We start from the raw sequence: 22,846 nt of genomic DNA, 5'->3' as shown, positions 1-22,846 counted from the left end.
TCCATTTTTATTTATATAGATTAAGCTGAGAAGCAGGCTGGGTCCCAGTAGTGACGTAAAGCCAGGAAAAAGAAGAATAAGATGACGAGTATACGTAACCTGATTTTACTGGTAGCCTGGAAATTTAACATCTTCTTCTTCTTTCTGGCGTTACGTCCCCACTGGGACAGAGCCTGCTTCTCAGCTTAGTGTTCTTATGAGCACTTCCACAGTTATTAACTGAGAGCTTACTATGCCAATGACCATTTTTGCATGCGTATATCGTGTGGCAGGTACGATGATACTTTATGCCCTGGGAAGTCGAGAAAATTTCCAACCCGAAAAGATCCTCGACCGGTGGGATTCGAACCCACGACCCTCAGCTTGGTCTTGCTGAATAGCTGCGCGTTTACCGCTACGGCTATCTGGGCCCCTAATTTAACATATTGAGTGCTAATAAGGTGAAAAACTCATCTACTACTTAAAATCAAGATGGCGTCAAAATCAAAGATGGCCACCAATTTTATTCAACCAAAAGTAATAGCAAACAAATTTATGAACACCTCTTCTCCAATCCGTCGGATTGAAATGCTTTCATGAGCAACTTTCTTTATTATGGTTTGAAGAACGAGTTTTCACTATGAGATGATAAGTTTGTACCAACGTGTTGTGAAAATTTTTCAATATTTCTCCATAGTAATTTCCGTATCAACCTACATTGTCTTTGGGCACCTTCAAATGGCCACCGAAAAAGCTAAAAATTTCATAGAACATAATTTTAATGATACGGATGGTAAGGAAGATATGAGAGATTGGATTTACAAACTTTTTTGAATTTTGAACCGCACTACTCCAAACGTTGTGATTATTGCCTTAAGGTACTGTTTTGGAATCAATCAGCAGAAATAACATTTGCTACGGGTATGTGCTGTTTTCGTATTCACAAATGTGTTATCATTGTTGCGTCTACCTGTCTTAAGCAGTGTTCTCTATTCTACCTCATAAGTTTGGTACCTTTTACTTGTTTAAACCTTAAGGGATTTCTGTACAACAACACATCCCTGATTGATCACGTCGTAGCTACTACGAAGTGTACGTTTCAACAGTTGATCGTTTTTTTATCCCAAAGTATCTAATGACACAGGTACCGGATTCCAGGAAAATGTTTTTTTTTTTTCAAAAAAAAAAATCATCTAATTTATATTCTAAATACTAGCGCAACGTATTCTGAGCACTCGTGATATCTCCCCGATTTTTTACGCGTCTGGATAGCGCGCAAATAATTAAAATCACTCGTTGATGTCCGGTTTACACCATGAGAGTTCGTTTTGGGCAGAATTCACATAGATATCTTTACTTGTGGAAAATTGAACACACTACGTGTATTTTAGGATATTATGTGGTCGTTTGTTTTCGAATTTAAAATCAATTTATAAAATAGTTCTTAAACATTAAAAACAATAAAAAACTCGAATGTGACCCGCGTAAGCAATGTGTTTTTTTTATTTTATTCTTAGTCCGATATTTTAGCACAATTTGCTCAGTTCAATTTTTTTACATATAAATTTATTCAATCAATTTTGCGTTTAGAATTAGTTTGAAGTTAATTGTAGTTCACGTGAATTTTCTACCAGTTTATGGTGTAGACGACGGAACAAATAATGTAATTTCAATATAGTTATGTTATGCTACATGTTTACGCAATTACTTAAAAACAAATCGAAAAAGTGATACTCCCGTACAATTTAAAGCGAACTTCATAATCATTATATATCCAGCTTTTTACGCTAGTCATAAATTTACGAGGGGTGAATTGAATTTGACATTTCTTGCCTTCAAATTTTATAGCTTGATCTTAGTAGGCTGTTTTAAGATTGTTGATTGAGCTGTCAAGAATTTTCAATATTTACATTTGTTTGTACGTTTCTTCGTAAGTACAGGAGAATCAATTTCTGAATTTAAAAACATTAACTTTCTCTACGTTTATTTTTAAGGAATACAAAGAGAGCAATCACGAAACTGTACAATGAAAGAATATGCCAACAAAGACGTTGTTTTGTTCGATATTTTCGGAATATCGACACTACTTGATGTTCAATTCTGGTCCATCAATAGGTCCGCTCGTCTTTATTTCCAGGAAGCCGTTCGTAATCTTTTCATGGACTTTAAGATAAAAGGGATAAAAACTGAAATGTTCGATAATGGATAAACGTCGAGTTGTACGAACTCCTTATGCCGTACATGGCTGGTTTTGTTACGATGAGTTTTAATTAAAGAAATTATGATTGATCGAAATATTATTGAAGGCTTATTCAAACGTTTACTGTATCATTTAGAAGAGGAAGTCAATGGAAATGAAAAAGGTTAATTATAAGATTAATGCAAAAAAAGAGAGAGAGGGAAAGGTGCGGATTCTACACAGCACTGCTTAATTTGAATATTGGCAGAATACCGCGGTAAAATGGAAGCTATCACATGTAAACCAGCCATGGATACGCTGCGTCCTAAGGGTCTTGTTCGTCGTCTATATTCAGGTGGAAAATCACTAGACACCTTATAAAATTGATAATGTCCTCTGGGCTCATTAGAAAGACAACATAACGTTCAGTAATGATGAAAAATCTGTTTCCCAGTTGAAGGACTCGCTGAAGAAACCATTTCAGCATCATGTTTTTATCCCGGTTCGTATAGTCATGTTATAAGCTTCATGTTAATTAGAATCTTATTCTCCAAGTTGCTGTTGTTAAACGCTTTTCATTAACCTCAAATTACAGATATAATATAATTGTAAATAATGAAATGTTGATTTTCAATTTTAAAAAACCAACAGTGAAAACCTCTGACGTTTAACAAATTTTCAATATCACGAAGCTTACTTTGATCATGCCATAAACAAATTATAGTGTCGACAAGAAATGTCAGAAGAGGGTGATTCAAATTTTATGGCATGCTAGCGTAAAAAGCTGGATAGCACAGAAATTCTTTGGGTACTAACAAGTAAAAGGCACCGAACTCAGGTAGGTAGAATAAATAAAACTACTTAAGCTATCTTAATACAGGTAGACACTTCTGAGATGTACATTTAGCGTCAAGATTCACGATTTTGAAAAGAATTGTAAAATATTAATAAAGATGTATTTGCATTTGTACAAACCTTCGTATATCCGAAATGGCTTAACATTTCAAGCCACACATCAGCTTGATGGTAGAAAGGCGGCACTGTTCGCAAAAATGAAACGTGTATGTTTTTATCCGAAAATGCTGCATCCCGAGATGAAATTCCTGTAAAATATAACAAATGAATGAATTACTACCTTTTACACCTGGATCAGAAATATGTGCAAATTTTCTCGATGAGTGATTGCATCTCAACGTTACGTACCCCCCCCTACTGCTTTGATCATTAAGTTCCCAGAAATGTATAATCAGTTTTCATAGAAATAGTGATTTTTGAAAGCTGCTAAAATTAGTCCTTATAAATCTTCTAAAGCTACAGTCAATGTGATTGCTGACAATGTCAAAAATAAATAGCCTTTGCAGAAAAGTGCGACGACTTGACAAGGAGTGTAGTCCTTTTTTTTTTTTAATTTCTTTATTAGTATCATTCCAAACATTACATTCATTTCTTATATCTAGGTGTTCTGTGTTATTTGACAACACTATCATCCTAATTTGGTAAAACAAATTTAAGATGTAATTAACATTTTGTTAACAACATATTACATTTCATTTGCCGTAGCAGTTCAGTTTTTTTTACAGGTGAGTTGATTTCACCTGCTTATAAGAGAATAAAAAAGGTTTTTAATATACTTAACCTAACTTAACCTAAACATATAACGCATTAATCGTGGCAATAGAAGATTGTAACGATTTTTGCCTGAAATTGTTAATGATTGTATTTGACATTTGTTCCAATGTTTCAACATTGGATATTCTATGTAACTCATTGGTACTATACCAGGGAGGAAGCCTCAGAATCATTTTCAAAATTTTATTTTGAATTCTCTGCAGAGCTTTCTTCCTGGTATTACAACAGCTAGTCCATATTGGTACAGCATACAACATGGCTGGCCTGAAAATTTGTTTGAATATCAACAGCTTGTTCTTAAGACAAAGTTTTGATTTTCTATTAATAAGGGGATAGAGACATTTTACATATTTATTACATTTGGCTTGAATGCCCTCAATGTGATTTTTGAAAGTTAAATTCTTATCTAGCATGAGCCCTAGATACTTAACTTCATCTGACCAATTTATTGGAACCCCTCTCATCGTGACAACATGTCTACTTAAAGGTTTCAAATAAAGAGCTTTTGGTTTATGTGGGAATATTATTAGTTGAGTTTTGGAAGCATTAGGAGAAATCTTCCATTTTTGCAAGTATGAAGAAAAAATATCCAAACTTTTTTGCAATCGACTACAGATGACACGCAGGCTTCGTCCTTTGGCGGAGAGGCCTGTGTCATCCGCAAACAAAGATTTTTGACATCCCTGAGGTAGCTTAGGTAAGTCAGATGTGAAAATATTGTATAATATTGGTCCCAAAATGCTGCCTTGAGGAACACCAGCTCTTACAGGAAGTCTTTCAGATCTGGAGTTCTGATAATTAACCTGAAGTGTACGATTTGACAGATAACTTTGAATTATTCTAACAATGTATGTTGGAAAATTAAAGTTTTTCAATTTTACAATCAAACCTTCATGCCAAACACTGTCGAATGCTTTTTCTATGTCTAGAAGAGCAAGACCAGTAGAATAGCCTTCAGATTTGTTGGAACGGATCAAATTTGTTACACGTAAAAGTTGATGAGTGGTCGAATGTCCATGGCGGAATCCGAACTGTTCATTGGCAAAAATTGAATTTTCGTTGATGTGGGCCATCATTCTGTTCAAAATAACCTTTTCAAAAAGTTTACTGATGGAGGAAAGCAAACTGATTGGACGATAGCTAGAAGCTTCTGCAGGATTTTTGTCTGGTTTTAAAATTGGAACAACCTTAGCATTTTTCCATTTGTCAGGAAAATATGCTAATTGAAAACATTTGTTGAATATATCAACTAAAAATGATAAGCTACTTTCTGGAAGTTTCTTGATGAGGATGTAGAAAATTCCATCATCACCAGGAGCTTTCATGTTTTTGAATTTTTTAATAATAGTTCTCACTTCTTCCAAATCAGTCTCCCAGGCATTTTCGAAAACGTTCTCTTGATTGAGAATATTTTCGAACTCCTGAGTAACTTCATTTTCAATTGGACTAGTAAGTCCTAAATTAAAATTGTGCGCACTTTCAAACTGCATAGCAAGTTTTTGAGCTTTTTCGAAATTAGTTAGTAATAATTTGTTTTCCTCTTTCAATGCCGGTATTGGCTTCTGAGGTTTTTTCAAGATTTTCGATAATTTCCAAAAGGGCTTAGAGCCAGGGTCTAATTGAGAAATTTTATTTTCAAAATTTTTGTTTCTTAATTGAGCAAAACGTTTCTTGATTTCTTTCTGCAAATCCTGCCATATAATTTTCATAGCAGGATCGCGAGTGCGTTGAAATTGCCTTCTCCTCACGTTTTTAAGACGGATCAAGAGTTTAAGATCATCGTCTATAATCACGGATTCAAATTTTACTTCACATTTTGGAATTGCAATGCTCCGGGCTTCAACAATGGAATTTGTTAAAGTTTCAAGAGCATTGTCAATATCAAGTTTAGTTTCTAAAGAAATGTTAACATCAAGATTGGAGTCAACATACGTTTTATATATATTCCAGTCGGCTCGTAAATAATTGAAAGTGGAGCTGATAGGATTGAGAATCGCTTCTTGGGATATTTGAAATGTAACAGGGACATGATCAGAATCAAAATCAGCATGAGTAATCAGTTGGCTACAAAGATGACTAGAGTCGGTTAAGACCAAATCAATCGTAGATGGATTTCTAGAAGAGGAAAAACATGTGGGGCTATCAGGGTATTGAATTGAGAAATATCCTGAAGAGCACTCATCAAATAAGATTTTGCCGTTGGAATTACTTTGAGAATTATTCCATGACCGATGTTTGGCATTAAAGTCACCAATGACAAAAAATTTTGACTTATTGCGAGTCAATTTTCGCAAGTCAGTTTAGAGCAAATTAACTTGCTGCCCAGAGCATTGAAAAGGCAAATAGGCAGCTATGAAAGTATATTTACCAAACTGTGTTTCAACAGAAATACCTAAAGTTTCAAAAACTTTAGGTTCAAATGATGAAAACAGTTGATGTTTTATACGCCTATGAATGATGATTGCAACTCCCCCACATGCCCCATCAAGTCGATCATTACGATAAACAAAAAAGTTAGGATCTCTTTTGAGTTTAGATCCAGGTTTTAAATACGTTTCGGTAATAACTGCTATATGCACGTTATTAACCGTAAGAAAATTAAACAGCTCGTCCTCTTTACCATTCAGAGAACGAGCATTCCAATTTAAAATATTTAAATTATTATTTGGATCCATTAGAAAAACGTAATCCAATAACAATTTGATTTGTAAATTTTACACCTACTTGGACTGCTTCAGTCATAGTGGTGGCTTTGAACATTGCATCAATCATTAGATTCAATTGTTCAGTTAGAAAATTAAAATCAGAGGCAGACATGTCATGTGATTTCCCATTGGAATTTCCGGTAGACGAAGAAGCGGAGTTACCTGTGGCGGTAGGGTTTTTTCCATTTGATTTGAAACAAGTAGAATTGGTACCCATGGATCGAACAGGGGAGGAGTTCGAATTTCCTGCTACGATATCGGCAAAGGATTTACCGTGGGTAGATACATTCGAAATAGAAAGATTCGAACGGCTACCCGACGGATTAAAATTAGTTTGTGAATGAGCATGATTATGATCTTCCTGATGGGTATGATTCATGATCAAGCGATCGTTAACTGAAAAATGAGCATTGTTCGATACTCTACCAGGCAAATTCCGGAAACGACCGTTATCGTAACGGATATTATCTTTCATCTGCCTGGCACGAGCCTCAATGACCTTTTTGCGTGAAGGACAATTCCAAAAATTGGACTTATGGTTAGCCCCACAATTACAACATATGAATTTGGTGGTATCTTCCTTCACTGGACAGACGTCTTTGGCGTGAGAAGAACCTCCGCAAATCATGCATTTAGCATCCATGCGACAATTTTTTGTACCATGACCCCACTTTTGGCACCGACGGCACTGAGTGGGGTTCTGGTAATTTCCTCCAGGTTTCTGGAAATGTTCCCATGTCACACGGACATCAAACAAAAGTTTTGCTTTTTCTAAAGCTTTAATATTATTTAGTTCTTTTTTGTTAAAGTGAACTAAATAAAATTCTTGAGAAAGCCCTTTCCGAACAATGCCAGATTTCATAATGATTACTTGGACTGGGGAAAATCCAAGTAAATCATTTATTCCATTTTTGATCTCTTCAGGTGATTTATAGTCACTTTCAAGACAACTTTGAACAAACGTTCAGTTTTGTCGTCATAAGTGAAAAATTTGTGCTTCTTCTCTTCAAGATGTTTGAGAAGAAGCTCACGATCTTTAAGAGTTTCCGGCAAAACGCGACAGTCTCCTTTCTTTGCGATTTGGAAGGAAACCTTGATTCCCCTAATGGAGTTCAAGATCTCCTGCCTAAATCCCCCAAATTCGGAACAACTGACCACGATAGGCGGCACTCTTTGCTTCCTCACTTGAATCAAAGAGCCTGGGCTAGAGGCTGCTTCGATTTGGTGTTCGGAAAATTTGTCTAGAGCATCGAACTGATTGCTCATTTCGATACAATTATTAATTTCACCCTTGGAAGAAAGTTTGCATTCCGGGGAAGCGTCCTTTCTTCCATTCTTGCCACGTGTAGTGACAGTTTTAAATCCCACTTTTTTGGAAGGAAGTAGTGAATTCAGAGATTCACCCTTCCTTTTGTTTGTTGTTGATACCATGTTTAATTAATAAACGAAAGAAGACGTGACCTTTGAAAGGTTTTTTCCCAAGACGGTGTCCAAGAAGGATTACCACCGCTAGCTTTCGCCAACGGGTCCAACGAAAAATCGAAGGCACGGGTCCAAACAAGGATCGTAAAGGGATCAATAGTAGAAAAAGTAGTACTGAAAAGTACTGTTTTAGTAGCACTGAAAAGTACCGTTTTAAATTTTAGCACTGAAAAGTACTGTTTTGTAGCACTGAAAAGTACTGTTTTATTGCTTTAGGTAGTTTTTAAGAAAACTTCCAAGAGCAGAGAGAATTCGTGTACGCACAGCACGAAGGTACGATGCGCACTGACAACGTTACGTCAATTTGTTTATGTCTTTGGGGCTCTTATTCTTTGTGCAGCAAGAAAAATAGATTTCTATCAACATCCAAAGCACAACTTATTCAACGTGGTTGAAAAATTTTCAAGCTTCTACGGAAAATTCTAAAAGATTGAATTTTCAATTCTTGAACATAAAATCTATGGTTGCCATCCAATTATTTGTTTTAAATAAGTTTATTCTTGATAATAAATCTTCGAGCTGTTTAGTGGAATACCTACAACTAGATGAAAAACCGAATTTAGTACTATACCATTCAATTCCACTAGAGTTTGTATCCTTTGACAGATACGCGTATTTCGACCTCAACTGTAAGGCCGTCTTTAGTGTCGTGTCCTAGACAGAGATGCATTTGAAAGTGTTCTGTTCATGTTCTGTTCAAAGCTTGTGCGCACGAGCTCAAGTTCAAACAATTTGTGTTGTTTGATCACAGTGCACTGTTCATCTCGTGGCAACCGTTATTTCATTGCTTTATTGTGGTACTCTGCGAGCTCTGAAAAACATTGGGATTTATCTTTGGAATATGACTGGCAAGTCAAAATTCGTTGTATTTAAAGCTATTCGCTCCCAAAACCTCAATTCGACCGCTGGGATGTGCTGCTGTCGTCATGATGATGGTTTCCGAAAGCAATGTCAAACCCATTCGCGATTTCAAACCACTCGAAATGTAATGTATGGAATTTATTGAGATCCACAGGTAGAGATTTCATTTCTACACACGACAGTATTTTTGAAGATAGCGAAAAATATTCCGAAACGTGTTCTATTTGAGCGCAAAAATCGCTCAGGCTAATGGTGCTAATGAAACTAACCTCACATAGCCTGGTTTTTCCAACCTCAAACTAGTGCTTTTACCAGCCGGATCTCAATTTATATGGAAGTAGTAGAATAATATGAAAAACAAACGAATGTAGAATATAGAAAATGGATATTTCTACCTTTTCCACCCAGCTGTTTCACTGTCAACAGTATTTTATCAGGAAAATAAAATATTTTCCCCTACAGAGACATGTGATGAATGCGTAAAATATCAAATCTATCATCCACTAAATAGCTGCGCTACCAAAGTATAGATGGCTAATAGTATGTTGCGTTTTGCGCTTGGAGGCCTATACGTCTGAATAAAACACGTTTCAGGACATTCTCCGCTGCCTCTAAAAATACCATTGGGTAGATAAATTAATTCTCTACCATCGGATCTCATTCAATTTCATACATTACTTCACTTAAGCGGTGAAAATAAACATTTTGTTCCGAATGTTTTGAAACCATGAATGAGTTTGACATTGCTTTCGTAAACCATCATCATCGACAGCAGCACACCCCAGCGGACGAATTGTCGTTTTGGGAGCGAATACTAAAACGCTTCAGGATCATACTTTTTTTTATTAAAGAGCGCCCGGAACTAGACGAATATAGTGGTAAAACAGGGACGCGGTTCGACACGGTGTTTCTATGCCTGAGTGTGCCATTCACAGCCCCACATTCTGGATTTTTATTGGCTCTATAAATTGCTGGTCAGCACATGACGTAAAATCGCACAATTTTAATAATTTAATCAATAAAAATGTCCTATATAAGTTTAAACATTGCATTTTCCACCGGCCATTAAAATTTTCAATGAATTTTATTCGAAAATCATTTAGCAATAGAAATAATCAACAAATCAACGTTATGGATTGATGTCTATTGGAGGGAACTGACTATTGAATAAAGTTTAAAAAACTGTATCTCGGATCTGATCGAATGGCTGTCATCCGATTTTCAAAACGTTTCTTCAAAAGGAATGAAATCAGTTTTTGTGCGTGTTCCGCGATAATCTTCATTCCACATGCATGATCCAGGAGTATTATTCTAGTTGTTAGTTGCCCATACTAGCGTACATTATTCGTTTGTCGGGGCGCTGTCGTGACCCACAAAGCATCTGCGGAGCACTAAAATCTTCAAGGAATTTATGGTGGAACTCTAAGGTCGAAGAGCATATTTCGTCAAACATTTTGAAGATCACGACACCATGAGCAATCTAGTAGTCGCGTGTTTGTTCAAAAAACTGAACATGAACACGAGAGCAATCAAAGGATCATTTACGAACGCTCACAGAACATGAGCGTTCAAAATGCATCTCTGGTACTAGACTGGAAGTCGAGTCTAGTACACGACACTGAAGACGGCCTTACAGTTGAGGTCTAAATACGCGTACCTGTCAAAGGATACAAACTCTACACGGAGCCACAAATCAACCCAACTTTGACGTCTTTTGACGCAATTCGGCTCTTCCGTGGGATAACCCAGATTTGGGTTAACTGACATATCAGTAGGAAACTCTGTTTGACAACAGCAAAACAAACAACTCAGTGCAAAAAAAAATCTACCCAGCGTTAGCTTTCGAAGTCTTCGTAGTGGGTAAAAACAACTTACAGACTAAGCTCTTACGGTGAATTTCACCGTAATCTCAACAGCTGAACAGTTCGGTGAAATAAAACACCGTAATTTCGTCGGAATTTTATGGATTCCGGTGAATTTTTACGGAATACTGTGAAAATTTACCGTACTCCGTTAATTTATATTACCGAACCGTTCAGCTGTTGAGATTTCACAGGAATCCGTAAAATAATTTAAGTGTGTAACGTTAGGTAAACTTGAAAGAACCCAAATTTGGCTTATTCCATTGAACTTCGACGATGGGTCGGTGCATCTCTCTCTGTTTTTGACAACATTGCTGTTGCGAGAGAGGCAAAACAACCATACCGTGGGTAAAAACTAAATGCAGTTTACCCAATTTTGAGTATGAAGAACTTATTTTTTGGGTAATCTGATTTCTTCGTGTAGTGGAATTACATGGTACAGTACTAAATTCGGTATTTTATCTATTTAAGTTTATTTTTGTCAAAGAAAATGGTTTGTTCAAGGATTTCACTAAACATCCAAATATTAGAGTATAGAACCACTTGTGCACTTCCATGATTCACTTGGGTAAAAGTAGTCGCAAACAATCAAAACAGTCTCAAAAATATTGGGTTGAACCCACAAACAATTTTTTGATCAGAAATAATTTACAATGTATTTAAAAAATATGATGCGGTGATCTTGCTTCAATAAGGTGGTATTTTGTAAGATAATTTTTCAAATTACTAACAGATGACGATGAAAATCTTGGACACCTTTGAAAAAATTGATATGTTATAAAATGTGTTGAATTTTAAGAAAAAATGGTTTCTGTTTATGCTAATATATTCTGTGCCACAACTCTCGTGACATAGTGTAAAAATATATTGAAAAATACATTAAAAAGCATTTGAGAGCAAATACAAAAATCGAAAAAAGTCTATTTTTAAGGACCTTGTTTTTTTTATTTTTTCTATCTACACGTTAATGGTAATAAGTTTGGAACGAATAATTTATTTTTGATTGGAAAAGTTTCTTTCCATATTTATGAAGTAACGTAAGCAAAACATGATAATTACCGCTGTATATGACAGAGCTTCAAAAGTTGATTATACAAAAGTGACTTTCTAAAACCAACTTTATTCTAATAATTGAGCTTTCTTAGAGCAATAGTTTATCATGTTGTAATCCGTTTTACGTGCTGTAAGAAGTAAACATATTTTCCGATAGAACAAGCTTTTCATCCTATTTTGTTTGATATAAATTTTGTTCCATACAAATCATAGAATCTTCACACACTTCAAAAATGTAATTTTGTGCAAGATTTTATTTGCTTTGCTTTGTAAACCTTGTTGTATTCATATTAGGACTGCATAATATTCCATTTTTCTAAGTGCTTCAATACATGATGACATAATGAAGATTTGTGTGAAATAAGCTTTTAAAAAGATATAAGATTTGCATTTTTTTTTTTTAATTTATTTATTAGTATCATTCCAAACATTACATTCATTTCTTATATCTAGGTGTTCTGTGTATAAGAAAACACTTGCATCCTAATTTGGTACAACAAATTTAAGATTTTATTAACATTTTGTTAAAGTGAAGATGGGCCCAGATAGCCGTAGCGGTAAACGCGCAGCTATTCAGCAAGACCAAGCTGAGGGTCGTGGGTCCGAATCTCATCGGTCGAGGATCTTTTCGGGTTGGAAATTTTCTCGACTTCCCAGGGCATAGAGTATCTTCGTACCTGCCACACGATATACGCATGCAAAAATGGTCATTGGCATAGTAAGCTCTCAGTTAATAACTGTGGAAGTGCTCATAAGAACACTAAGCTGAGAAGCAGGCTCTGTCCCAGTTGGGCCGTAACGCCAGAAAGAAGAAGAAGTAAGGTGAAGATGAATCGAAGCCAAAGTTCAAATTTTCAAGAGCACGGAGCTGGAGAACCAAACATTCGTTTGAGCTGAAAACCTAATCGATTGGTCACCAGCAGCTAGTGATGGATGTTTGGTTCTCCAGATCTGTGCTCTTGAAAAATTAAGGCTTGGCTTCGATTCATCTTCACCTTAACAAGATACTACGTTTATTTTGATGAGCAGTTCAGATTTTTTACAGGTGAGTTGATTTCACCTGCTTATAAGAGAAAAAAAAACGCATTCAATTTATTTAACCTAACTTAACCTAAATATACAACGCATTAATCGTGGCAATAGAAGATTGTAACGGTTGTTGCCTGAAATTATTGATTATTTTATTTGGCATTTGTTCCAATGTTTCAACATTGGATATTCTATGTAACTCATTGGTACTATACCAAGGAGGAAGCTTCAGAATCATTTTCAAAATTTTATTTTTATTTCTCTGCAGAGCTTTCTTCCTGGTATTACAACAACTAGTCCATATTGGTACAGCATACAACATGGCTGGCCTGAAAGTTTGTTTGAATATCGAAAGCTTGTTTTTATGACAAAGCTTTGATTTTCTATTATAAAGTGGATAGAAACATTTTACATATTTGTTACATTTGGCTTGAATGCCCTCAATGTGATTTGTGAAAGTTAAATTCTTATTTAGCATGAGCCCTAGATACTTAACTTCATCTACTTCAACATGTCTACTTGAAGGTTTCAAATAAAGAGCTTTTGGTTTATGTGGGAATATTATTAGTTGAGTTTTGGAAGCATTCGGAGAAATCTTCCATTTTTGCAAGTATGAAGAAACATTATCCAAACTTTTTTGCAGTCTACTACAAATGACACGCAGGCTTCGTTCTTTGGCGGAGCGGAGAGGCCTGTGTCATCCGCAAACAGAGATTTTTGACATCCCTGAGGTAACTCAGGTAAGCCAGATGTGAAAATATTGTATAATATTGGTCCCAAAATGCTGCCTTGAGGAACACCAGTTCTTACAGGAAGTCTTTCAGACTTGGAGTTCTGAAAATTAACCTGAAGTGTACAATTTGACAGATTACTTTGAATTATTCTAACAATGTATGTTGGAAAATTAAAGTTTATAAATTTTACGATCAAACCTTCATACCAAACACTGTCGAATGCTTTTTCTATGTATAGAAGAGCAAGACCAGTAGAATAGCCTTCAGATTTGTTGGAATGGATCAAATTTGTTACATGTAAAAGTTGATGAGTGGTCGAATGTCCATGGCGGAATCCGAACTGTTAATTGGCATAAATTGAATTTTCGCTGACCATCATTCTGTTCAAAATGACCTTCTCAAAAAGTTTACTGATGGTACCTTAAAATCGGGTGAAGTTGATCACTTTGGAGCGATTCTGTTATATAATCCCTAGTAGGATTCATGTATTATCATCCACATATTTTTAAACCTGTCATCGAATTATACAAACGAATTTTGTATGAAATTTTATCATAATAATAAAAACAAATTTTAGAAATCAAGGGCCCAGATAGCCGTAGCGGTAAACGCGCAGCTATTCAGCATGACCAAGCTGAGGGTCGTGGGTTCGAATCCCACCGGTCGAGGATCTTTTCGGGTTGGACATTTTCTCGACTTCCCAGGGAATAGAGTATCTTCGTACCTGCCACACGATATACACATGCAAAAATGGTCATTGGCATAGTAAGCTCTCAGTTAATAACTGTGGAAGTGCTCATAAGAACACTAAGCTGAGAAGCAGGCTCCGTCCCAGTGGAGACGTAACGCCAGAAAGAAGAAGAAGAATAAGAATTGTGGAATTTTTGATTCCGGATTCCGGAGAAGTCAACACTGCGGTCGTATCTTGCACGCAATCCCTCCAACTTGTTTTTTTTTTGAAAGTAGATGAAAAACCGAATTTAGTACTATACCATTTAATTCCACTACTGTTCGTATCCTTTAACAGATAATCGTATTTCGACCTCAACTGTATGGCCGTCTTCTGTGTCGTGTACTAGACTCGACTTGTACACGACACTGAAGACATATGCGATAAACAGTTGTGGTAGAAATACGAGTATCTGTCAAATGATACAAACCCTAGTGGAATCAAATGGTATAGTACTAAATTCGGCTTTTCATCTACTTATAGGTATTCCACTAAACAGGTCGAAGATTTATTATCATTTTCATTTTGCTTAAAATGACTAAGTCGATGGGGTATTTCCTTATCATTTTTTGCTAACAGACAATAATTTCCGACGTTTTCCATATTCAGTAATATATTATTTATTATTAAAATAATAAACATAACTTAATTTTGCGAGAAATTTCATTGCCATTACATTACGAGTTTCATGTAGTTTCATAATAATCTCAATGTTACTGTTATACGGTTGGAATTAGCAATGTGACAAAACAACTTGGTACATTTTTCAAATTTTCTAGAATAATCTCACAAATTTCAGTAGGCTGATCGAAAGAAAAATTAGAAAAACAAATTTCGTATGAAAATTTAAGGATCTTACTAGATTTTTGTGATAGTGTGCAGATTCAGGAGCTGCGCAGAATAAGGGCAGTCACGATACTTACCAATGATTGGTATTTGATAAAACCCATTAGTATAACTAACGGCAGCAGGCGAAAGATCCCCGGTTGGTTCATGTGATACTACAACAGCGTATACCTGAAATGAAAACCAAATTCGTATTGCTTTCTTATCCTCTCAATTAAATTCAAGTTGAACATAGGGTAAGGTGAGATAAAAGTTCGACCTTAGTGGTATAATCAAAATTTCAATAAAAACAATAGCAGTTGAAAAGAAATAAATACCACACAGTGAATTTTCAACATATTGGCTATAATTTTGCAGAATAAAATATTTACCCATTTTTGGTTATAACAGTTTCAAATATATCATAATATGATATGCATATCATATGCTGATAAAATTGTATTACATTTTTTGTTACAAGCCTCTTGTCGGGTACCCATCAAGCACTGCTTCAGCACCAACACAACTGAACCTGCTTCTTTCTTTGCGTGCAACCAGATACGTTTAGGTAGACTAAATTGCATTTAAAGCTTATCCTAGTTGCCCCTTTCTAAAATTGTAAAACCCTGCTCTACTGCACTGCGATCGATTCCAATAAAGTCATCGTCTGCAAAATCAAAGAATATACACTAAAGTCTTTTTTTACACGTTTTTTTTGCACTCTTTATTTTTACACGGCTTTTTTTACGGAATTAACACGGTACTTTTTTTGCGCAAAATTCGGAAATAACACGGTTTTTTTACTTATTTACACGGATTTCGGAATTAACACGGCTTTTTTTCCTATTCACACGGATTTCAGAATTAACACGGTACTTTTTCCACGGATTCTAGAATTACCACGGTTTATTTTAACACAAATTCCAGAATTAGCACTTTTTTTTTTGCACGGATTTTTTTTGCACGGCACGGGGGACCGTGTAAAAAAAAACCTTAGTGTATGTGACAAAACGCAATATTGAACAGTAAATTCGGAAATACATCTTCTTTTCATTCCATGTTATTTAAAAAAAACACATTTGGCAACTCGTCTACAATTCATACATTTGATTGATTTATTAGCTTAATCACCTCTCCCAGTCCATGTTAAAATATTACCATCTTCTTTTCAAGTCCAGGATATTACTTGTCACAGCTATTTTTTCTTTACTGACTCGAACGGATCCGAGAAATCAATAAAAAGATTGACGATGAATTCTACTAAAACAAAGTAAATGAAAGCGGGTATAGAGAATGAAAGTCTTAGTGATGTTGATAGTTGAGTAGCACTTATTGGATTGTTTTCAAGAATCATTTTCACTGGGTTGTTATCCGACATTCTGGTGACATGCCCGGCCCACCGCAACCTCCCAATTTTTGCGAGGGGGAAGGTGGTTGGTTCGCCCAGCAGCTGGTGCTATTCATGGTTCATTCTGCTTTCTTTGCTGGTATTTTTGTCGGCGGTCACCTGTGAGCCCAAGTACACTCAGAAACACGGGTAGTCACAGAATTACTAAAGTTTAGTAATCTATGACTATTTTCTATCTGCCTCTCTTTCATTCTGCAGGGAATTTTATTCCTACTAGTCAATTCGCCTGGGTTGAAGCATCGCTAAGCTTCAACCCAGGCGAAATGACGTTTAGTGTAGAGATTCACAGCAGAGAAAGAGAGGCAGATAGAAAATAGTCATTAATGCATAAACTTTAGTAATTCCGCGACTATTTTTATTTTTAAGTGTACACGAATTCTTCGACAACCTCGATTTCATCACCATCAATGTGAACTCGAGATGGGGCGTGCCGTGTCTCTTGAGCCCCTCGCTGCCATGTTTTTCGTCTTCGACACATTGATGTTCAGTCCGATTAGCCTCCCTTAGTCGGATGTACGTATTCGCCATCGTCTCAAAGTTGCGTGCAACAATATCAATGTTGTCGGCGAAACCAAGTAGCTGAACGGACTTCCTGAAGATCGTGCCACTCGTGTCTATCCCCGTTCTTCTTATCACACCCTCTAACACCATGTTGAATATTAAACACGAAAGGCCATCGCCTTGCCGTAACCCTCTGCGAGATTCTAAGGGACTCGAGAGCGTTCCTGATACTCGGACTACACACATCACTCGCTCCATCGACGCCTTGATCAATCTTACAAGTTTATCCGGGAAACCGTATTCGTGCATAATCTGCCATAGCTGTTCTCAATCGATTATATCATAGGCCGATTCAAAATCGACGAATAAATAATGTGTGGGTAAATTGTATTCGCGGCATTTCTGCAACACCTGGAGGATGGCGAATATCTGGTCCGTTGTTGCTCGTTCGCCCATAAATCCTGCCTGATATTGCCCAACGAATTCTCTAGCAATTGGTGATATACTGCAGCATAAAATTTGGGAGAGTACTGCTCGATGCCCGCTTTTCCACACCTTCTGCCCAGTCCAACAAAGTTCGTGCAAAGGGGATATCGAAGTAACGGGGATGTAGTTCGTCATGGATTAACCTGTCGCAACCTGCGAAACCAAGTGACTTGCAGTTCCATGTTCCAAGTTTCCAATCGTAACCTTTATTTCATCGCGTGGGTCTTTGCCGATTGTTCCGGGTCGTATTATCTCCTATGTTATTCGCAATAAGGTTTTTTACGGGTGGCTTATTAGGCCTACGCCAACCCTCCTGTCTCGCCGGAGCGCCATCGTGAAAGCTCTGTTTAAGGTCCCAACTAACACTCGGACGATCGCACTGCTGGATCTACCACCTTTGATTTAGCTGTGCGCGATTCAGCATTTCTTGCTCAGCCGCTGGATACTAGAACATACGCTGTTTGAGCCGCACCTCCCGGTGAACAGACGCTCGAGACATACTGCTTAATCTAGCTGATGTCAGAAGAACAACAGTGCCCAGGCTGCACTGTCAGCTAGGTACGCAATCCTTAGCTGGCTGTCTTTGTCATTGTTTGATCCTGTTTTTGTCTAACTTGTCGCTCGGCGAACAAGATGATAGCGCATTGGAAATTGAAAAACTCCGCTTGGTTGGAGAAACGGCAATCTCGCTCTTGACCGCTTGTGGAAGTGAGCGAAAGAAACCCAATATTCGAGTGAATGTTTCCCATGCTTGACCAAGATGGCCACATCATCGGCATATCCAATTACCTCAAAACCTTGATCTGTTAAATTTCTAAGGAGTTCGTCTACTACAAAAGACCACAGTAAGGGCGATAACACTCCTCCTTGAGGACATCCCTTCGTAGATCTTGTAGATATTTGCGCACCTCCTAGATCAGCAGAAATTGTGCAATCCTTGAGCATAGTCATAACCCATTCGATAACACTTTTATCCAAGCCCCTTGCTTCCATGGCTGAACTCATAGAGCTATAGGATGCATTATCGAATGCTCCTTCAATATCGAGAAAAGCAACCACGGCTATTTCTTTGGCTTCAAGAGATTTATCGAGGACTTATTCAAACAGACTCAAATCAGAAAAGTTAACAAACTTACTTTATCAATCCTACGTGTTTCGCAGACCAAATTCTACACGTTCCGCTCTAAACCAACTCGATTGTTCACTCTTAGATCGTTTAATTTCCGGATTTACAAAATGGCGAAAGTAAGATTCTCCACTTTTGCAACCTAACCGCTACTTTCGCCGCTCCGTTGTATGGGAGACAAAGTGACTTAACCACGAATCAAAACAAAACACTAGGTACTTGAGTCGATTTTACACTGGTACAAAATCGTCGAAAGTAACTGATTGAAACGGCTTATCATTTTATCATACAATTTTTGTGGGAAATGATAGGAACTACCTAGTGTTTTAACGCGAGCTGATTGCATGCAAAATTTAAGCGATATACACGGTAAAAAAATGTTAAAAAGGGATTCATTTTAAAACAGTTTTAGAAGAAAGGTGTGATTCTTCTTAATTGACTTTCTCAAAAGCGTATGAAAGTTACTTACGTCGATTTGAAAAAGTAATCGAGATTTCTCGATTTTATTTGCCAGCGACTGCAGCGCCGTGATGGTAGATTTACCTGATTGATACGCAAATTGGTGTTTACAAAGAGGCGTTTCTATTAAACTTGTTGACTTGATGAAGTCATCATTATTTTTTCCATTGTCTTTAAAAGAACAGAGGAAAGGCTTATAGGTCTAAAGGCTTTGGGAGTTGTTTTATCCTTTCTTCCAGCTTTTGGAATGAAAACAACTCGAACCTTTTGCCACGCTTTTGGAATATATGAAAGCGTAACACTTGCTTTGAATATTTCGGTTAAGAGCGGACAAAGCGTATCTTTTCCTTGTTGCAGTAGGCCTGAGAAAATATCATCTTTCCCGGAAGATTTGAAAGGCTGAAAAGAACTCAATGCCCATTCGACCCTCGAAGGCGTGAAGATTCCACTAGCTTTCTGATAGGCATTTATCGACCATACATGTCTTGCCTCATCTGAGACCTGTTCTTCATCCGAATATGGGATCGATTCAGGGAAATGAGTACTCATCATTACTTCCAGTGTTTCAGAAGAGTCAACAGAATAACTGCCGTCTTCTTTTTTAAGGCTACCTAGACCATTTGAATGGTCTTTTGAAAGGACTTTGTGCAGCCTTGCAGCTGCAGGAGCGTTGTTGATGCTTTCACATACCCGTCTCCAATCTTTTCGTTTGGCGTGCCTTAGTTCTTTGTTGTATTCTGTTAGGGCTTTTTTGTATTCAACCCAATCTAAAGTGATCTTTGCTCTATTGAACAACCGCCTGCATTTCTTCCTCAATCCTGCCAGCTTGCCATCCCACCAAGGCACATCCCTGTTAGATGACCTTTGTTGAATAGGACAGCTAGCATGATAAGATGAGACCATTTGGTCAATGATCCCATTAGAGGCATTTTCCAGTTGTGAAACAGTCGTGAACTGCTCACCGTTATACTAATTCTTATTCGTTAAATGAAAACGATAGAGATCCCAATTGGTTTTCTTTGGGTTTCTATAGATTTCTGTTATTTCTGATCCAGCTTTAAAATCGAACCGGATTTGTTTATGATCTGACAATGATTCTTCATCAGAAACATGCCAGTTCACAATCTTCTCCGATAGCAAGTCGCTACAGATCGTGAGATCAAGAACCTCTTGTCGGATAGAGTTTACAAAAGTAGGAGAATCGCCTCTATTACATATGTCTATGTTGTTAGACGACATGTAGTTTAAAAGATCTTCTCCTCTTTTATTAATATCTGTTCCAAATTGTATGATGGGCATTTGCATCGCACCCTATTATAAATTGGGCATTAATTTTCTTACAGTAGTTGACAAAATGAACGACAGAGCATGGAGGCACATCTCCAACATCTCCAGGAAATTAGGCAGAAGCAATAAATACCTCCGTTTGCCCACGGAGAGTTGGCACCTATACTTTGATCGCAACAATGTCCCTACGGATAAATTCTGTAATTAGGACAAATTTTGTGTCCCTATTTACAAGAATAGCTGTTCGTGGTTTGGACTGAGTTTCGTCGTACAAAACTCTACAATTCCTCGAAGAGTAACCAAGTACCCTACCATTATTTACCCAGGGCTCTTGAATTAGTCCCACATTGATATTTTCCTTGCTGAACCTTCTGCTGAGCACTGCTGATGCGCCCTTTGCATGATGAAGGTTCACCTGGATAATTTTTATTTGATTCATATTACATTAACATGCTCCCACTCGTATCAAACCTCTGATTTGAGGCTAAATATGAGTAGCCGATTATTTCGGAGAAGTACAAGGTCAACTGCGCCATTGCTCCGGGTAGCACAGTAAGGGCATAATACTGTGGAGGGTGCCCCGGTACTCCACAGGCACCGTTCACGGTTAGGTTTCTTTTGACCCCCCTAACCATTCATTCCTCGGCACGGTTTGCTTTTAGCCGCATGACACCATGAATTAGGGGCCACCTGTATGATGGTCTTATACCACCGGAACAGGCAATCCGTAGTGTTATTTCTAGCTTTGTTGCAATCGGCTACCGACACTACACGGCTATCTAGGCTATTCGAGTACAGAAGCTGATATTGAGGATCAACTTCCATTGAGGCCGAACAGCCGACAATCGACAGTTTAAACACAAGATGATAAAAATGCTGTTCTTATTCTTAAATAGCCGTAACATCTCTGTCATTTTGAAATCTCAGGTACTCCCAATGATTCCAATCGAGCAAAAAAAATTGTTAGGGTCTGCAAATTTTAAATTAAACATTATTCATTGTATTCACCCGCTGGTCAAAACATCATTCATTCGCATTAATCCTTCAGTAATCCTATAAAATAAAAATCATTTTAAGACAAAATAAAAACTCAGACTAACTTTCAGGGATTTATCACCTTGACAAACGGGTCACCATTACTATAATCTATGAATATATTTCTATTCGATCGAAAAATAATTGCAAACAACTTACCCTTCGTGAAATTAAATGTTTGCATACGTCCAAAGCAGTTTTTATTGGGTTCTTATCGATTCTAATCGTTTTATCGTAATATGTGACGCCTCTTGGTACATATGTTTGATCGAAGTTCAGATGCTGTCGGTACAATAAGACGTCTGTAATTACTCGTTTGGCGGAATGTATACTTCTGTTACTTACGGCAATAACCAACGAGAAATGGGTTTCGCTGTCATTGTTGCTTAATACTCCTCCAATGTTGAAAAACGATGGATAATCTCCCCCTGGCCGTTGTGCAGAGACGTTAATAAAAAAGAGGCAGAGCAAAGATAACACTTTGCGCTCCATTTCTAGATTTCATATATATATATATATATATGACAAGCCTGAAAATTATGTATGAAAATTGAGGCACACTGGTATTATTCCGAGTATCTAAACAATGTGCAGAAAATGCAACTCAAACCATGTTATTACATCCAAATCATCAAATTATAGCGAAAATAAGTCATTCTGTTCTGTGTGATAAAGCAGTTTTTTTTGCTATACCAGAGCATTATGATGCCTATATTTTACCTATTTTTAAGCAATTGACCTCAATGAATAATAAAACTGTTATTTTTTGTAAAATGGAGTGTTTTATACTGTAAAAATTCCAATAATAAGTTTTCATATTTAATTTTCTACTGTATGTGCTCTAATTGAAAACTACGCATGCCACACCTTTTTCATTTGTTTTTCATAATGACAAATAAGATGCTTATAATCTTAAACTTTTCAGAAAACCATTCTCAAACTATTATAATACGTCATAACTAAACAATTCTGTTGTAATTGAAACGTTTTGTACATTTTAACACACTTTTAAAATGATTTTATTTGGCACTTTGTAATCAGTAACGAAACTGTAAATCCTGAATAATTATGAAACATGGGAAATATTGGACATGCGCACAACGAGAATTAGGTAGGTACAATCGAATTTCGTTCATTGCACTATATTTAGGTGCACTTTGTTTTAATTGGGCTCCCGTTAGGTTGGCTATAGCCCACATAAAACGAAGGCAAACGCCATTCTTTGACTTAAAGCTCAATTTGTCAATGATGGTAAATCGAGTGCACATTTTGAAAACAATACATTTTCTATTGCTATAGATAACTTAGCCCAATGAATGCAAGTCTTTCAAAAGGTGGGCTACAGTTTTAATACAACGAACGGAAGTTGACTGTATTGTTAATATTCCGATGCAGTAGAACTAACACGTTTCCCTTTTTTATTCACCACTATTCTTGCAGCAGTTTACAAAACATAATGTTATGCTTTCTGGAAAT

At 36.8% G+C, this 22,846-nt stretch overlaps 1 protein-coding gene across 2 annotated transcripts in view; it reads right to left on the bottom strand.

The window, feature by feature from the left end:
* LOC5570802 (glutamate [NMDA] receptor subunit 1) overlaps positions 1 to 22,475 on the bottom strand; it is an 84,468-nt gene extending 61,993 nt beyond the window's left edge. Inside the window, exons 1-6 of one of the 2 annotated variants that reach the window (XM_021849822.1) lie at positions 22,238 to 22,475; positions 22,091 to 22,158; positions 21,716 to 21,900; positions 21,530 to 21,652; positions 15,167 to 15,260; positions 3,134 to 3,261 (exon numbers count right to left, since the gene is read on the bottom strand). In XM_021849822.1, the coding sequence (XP_021705514.1) occupies positions 3,134 to 3,261; positions 15,167 to 15,260; positions 21,530 to 21,652; positions 21,716 to 21,862 (492 nt within the window). In that variant the 5' untranslated portion in view covers positions 21,863 to 21,900; positions 22,091 to 22,158; positions 22,238 to 22,475. The remainder of the gene's footprint in view (positions 1 to 3,133; positions 3,262 to 15,166; positions 15,261 to 21,529; positions 21,653 to 21,715; positions 21,901 to 22,090; positions 22,159 to 22,237) is intronic. The other variant, XM_021849821.1, reaches the window with a different exon arrangement.
* Positions 22,476 to 22,846: the final 371 nt, after the last annotated feature.

The sequence above is a fragment of the Aedes aegypti genome, chromosome 3 (assembly GCF_002204515.2).
Source record: "Aedes aegypti strain LVP_AGWG chromosome 3, AaegL5.0 Primary Assembly, whole genome shotgun sequence".
NCBI classification, from domain to species: Eukaryota; Metazoa; Arthropoda; class Insecta; order Diptera; family Culicidae; genus Aedes; species Aedes aegypti.
This window is presented reverse-complemented; position numbering and strand designations above follow the sequence as displayed.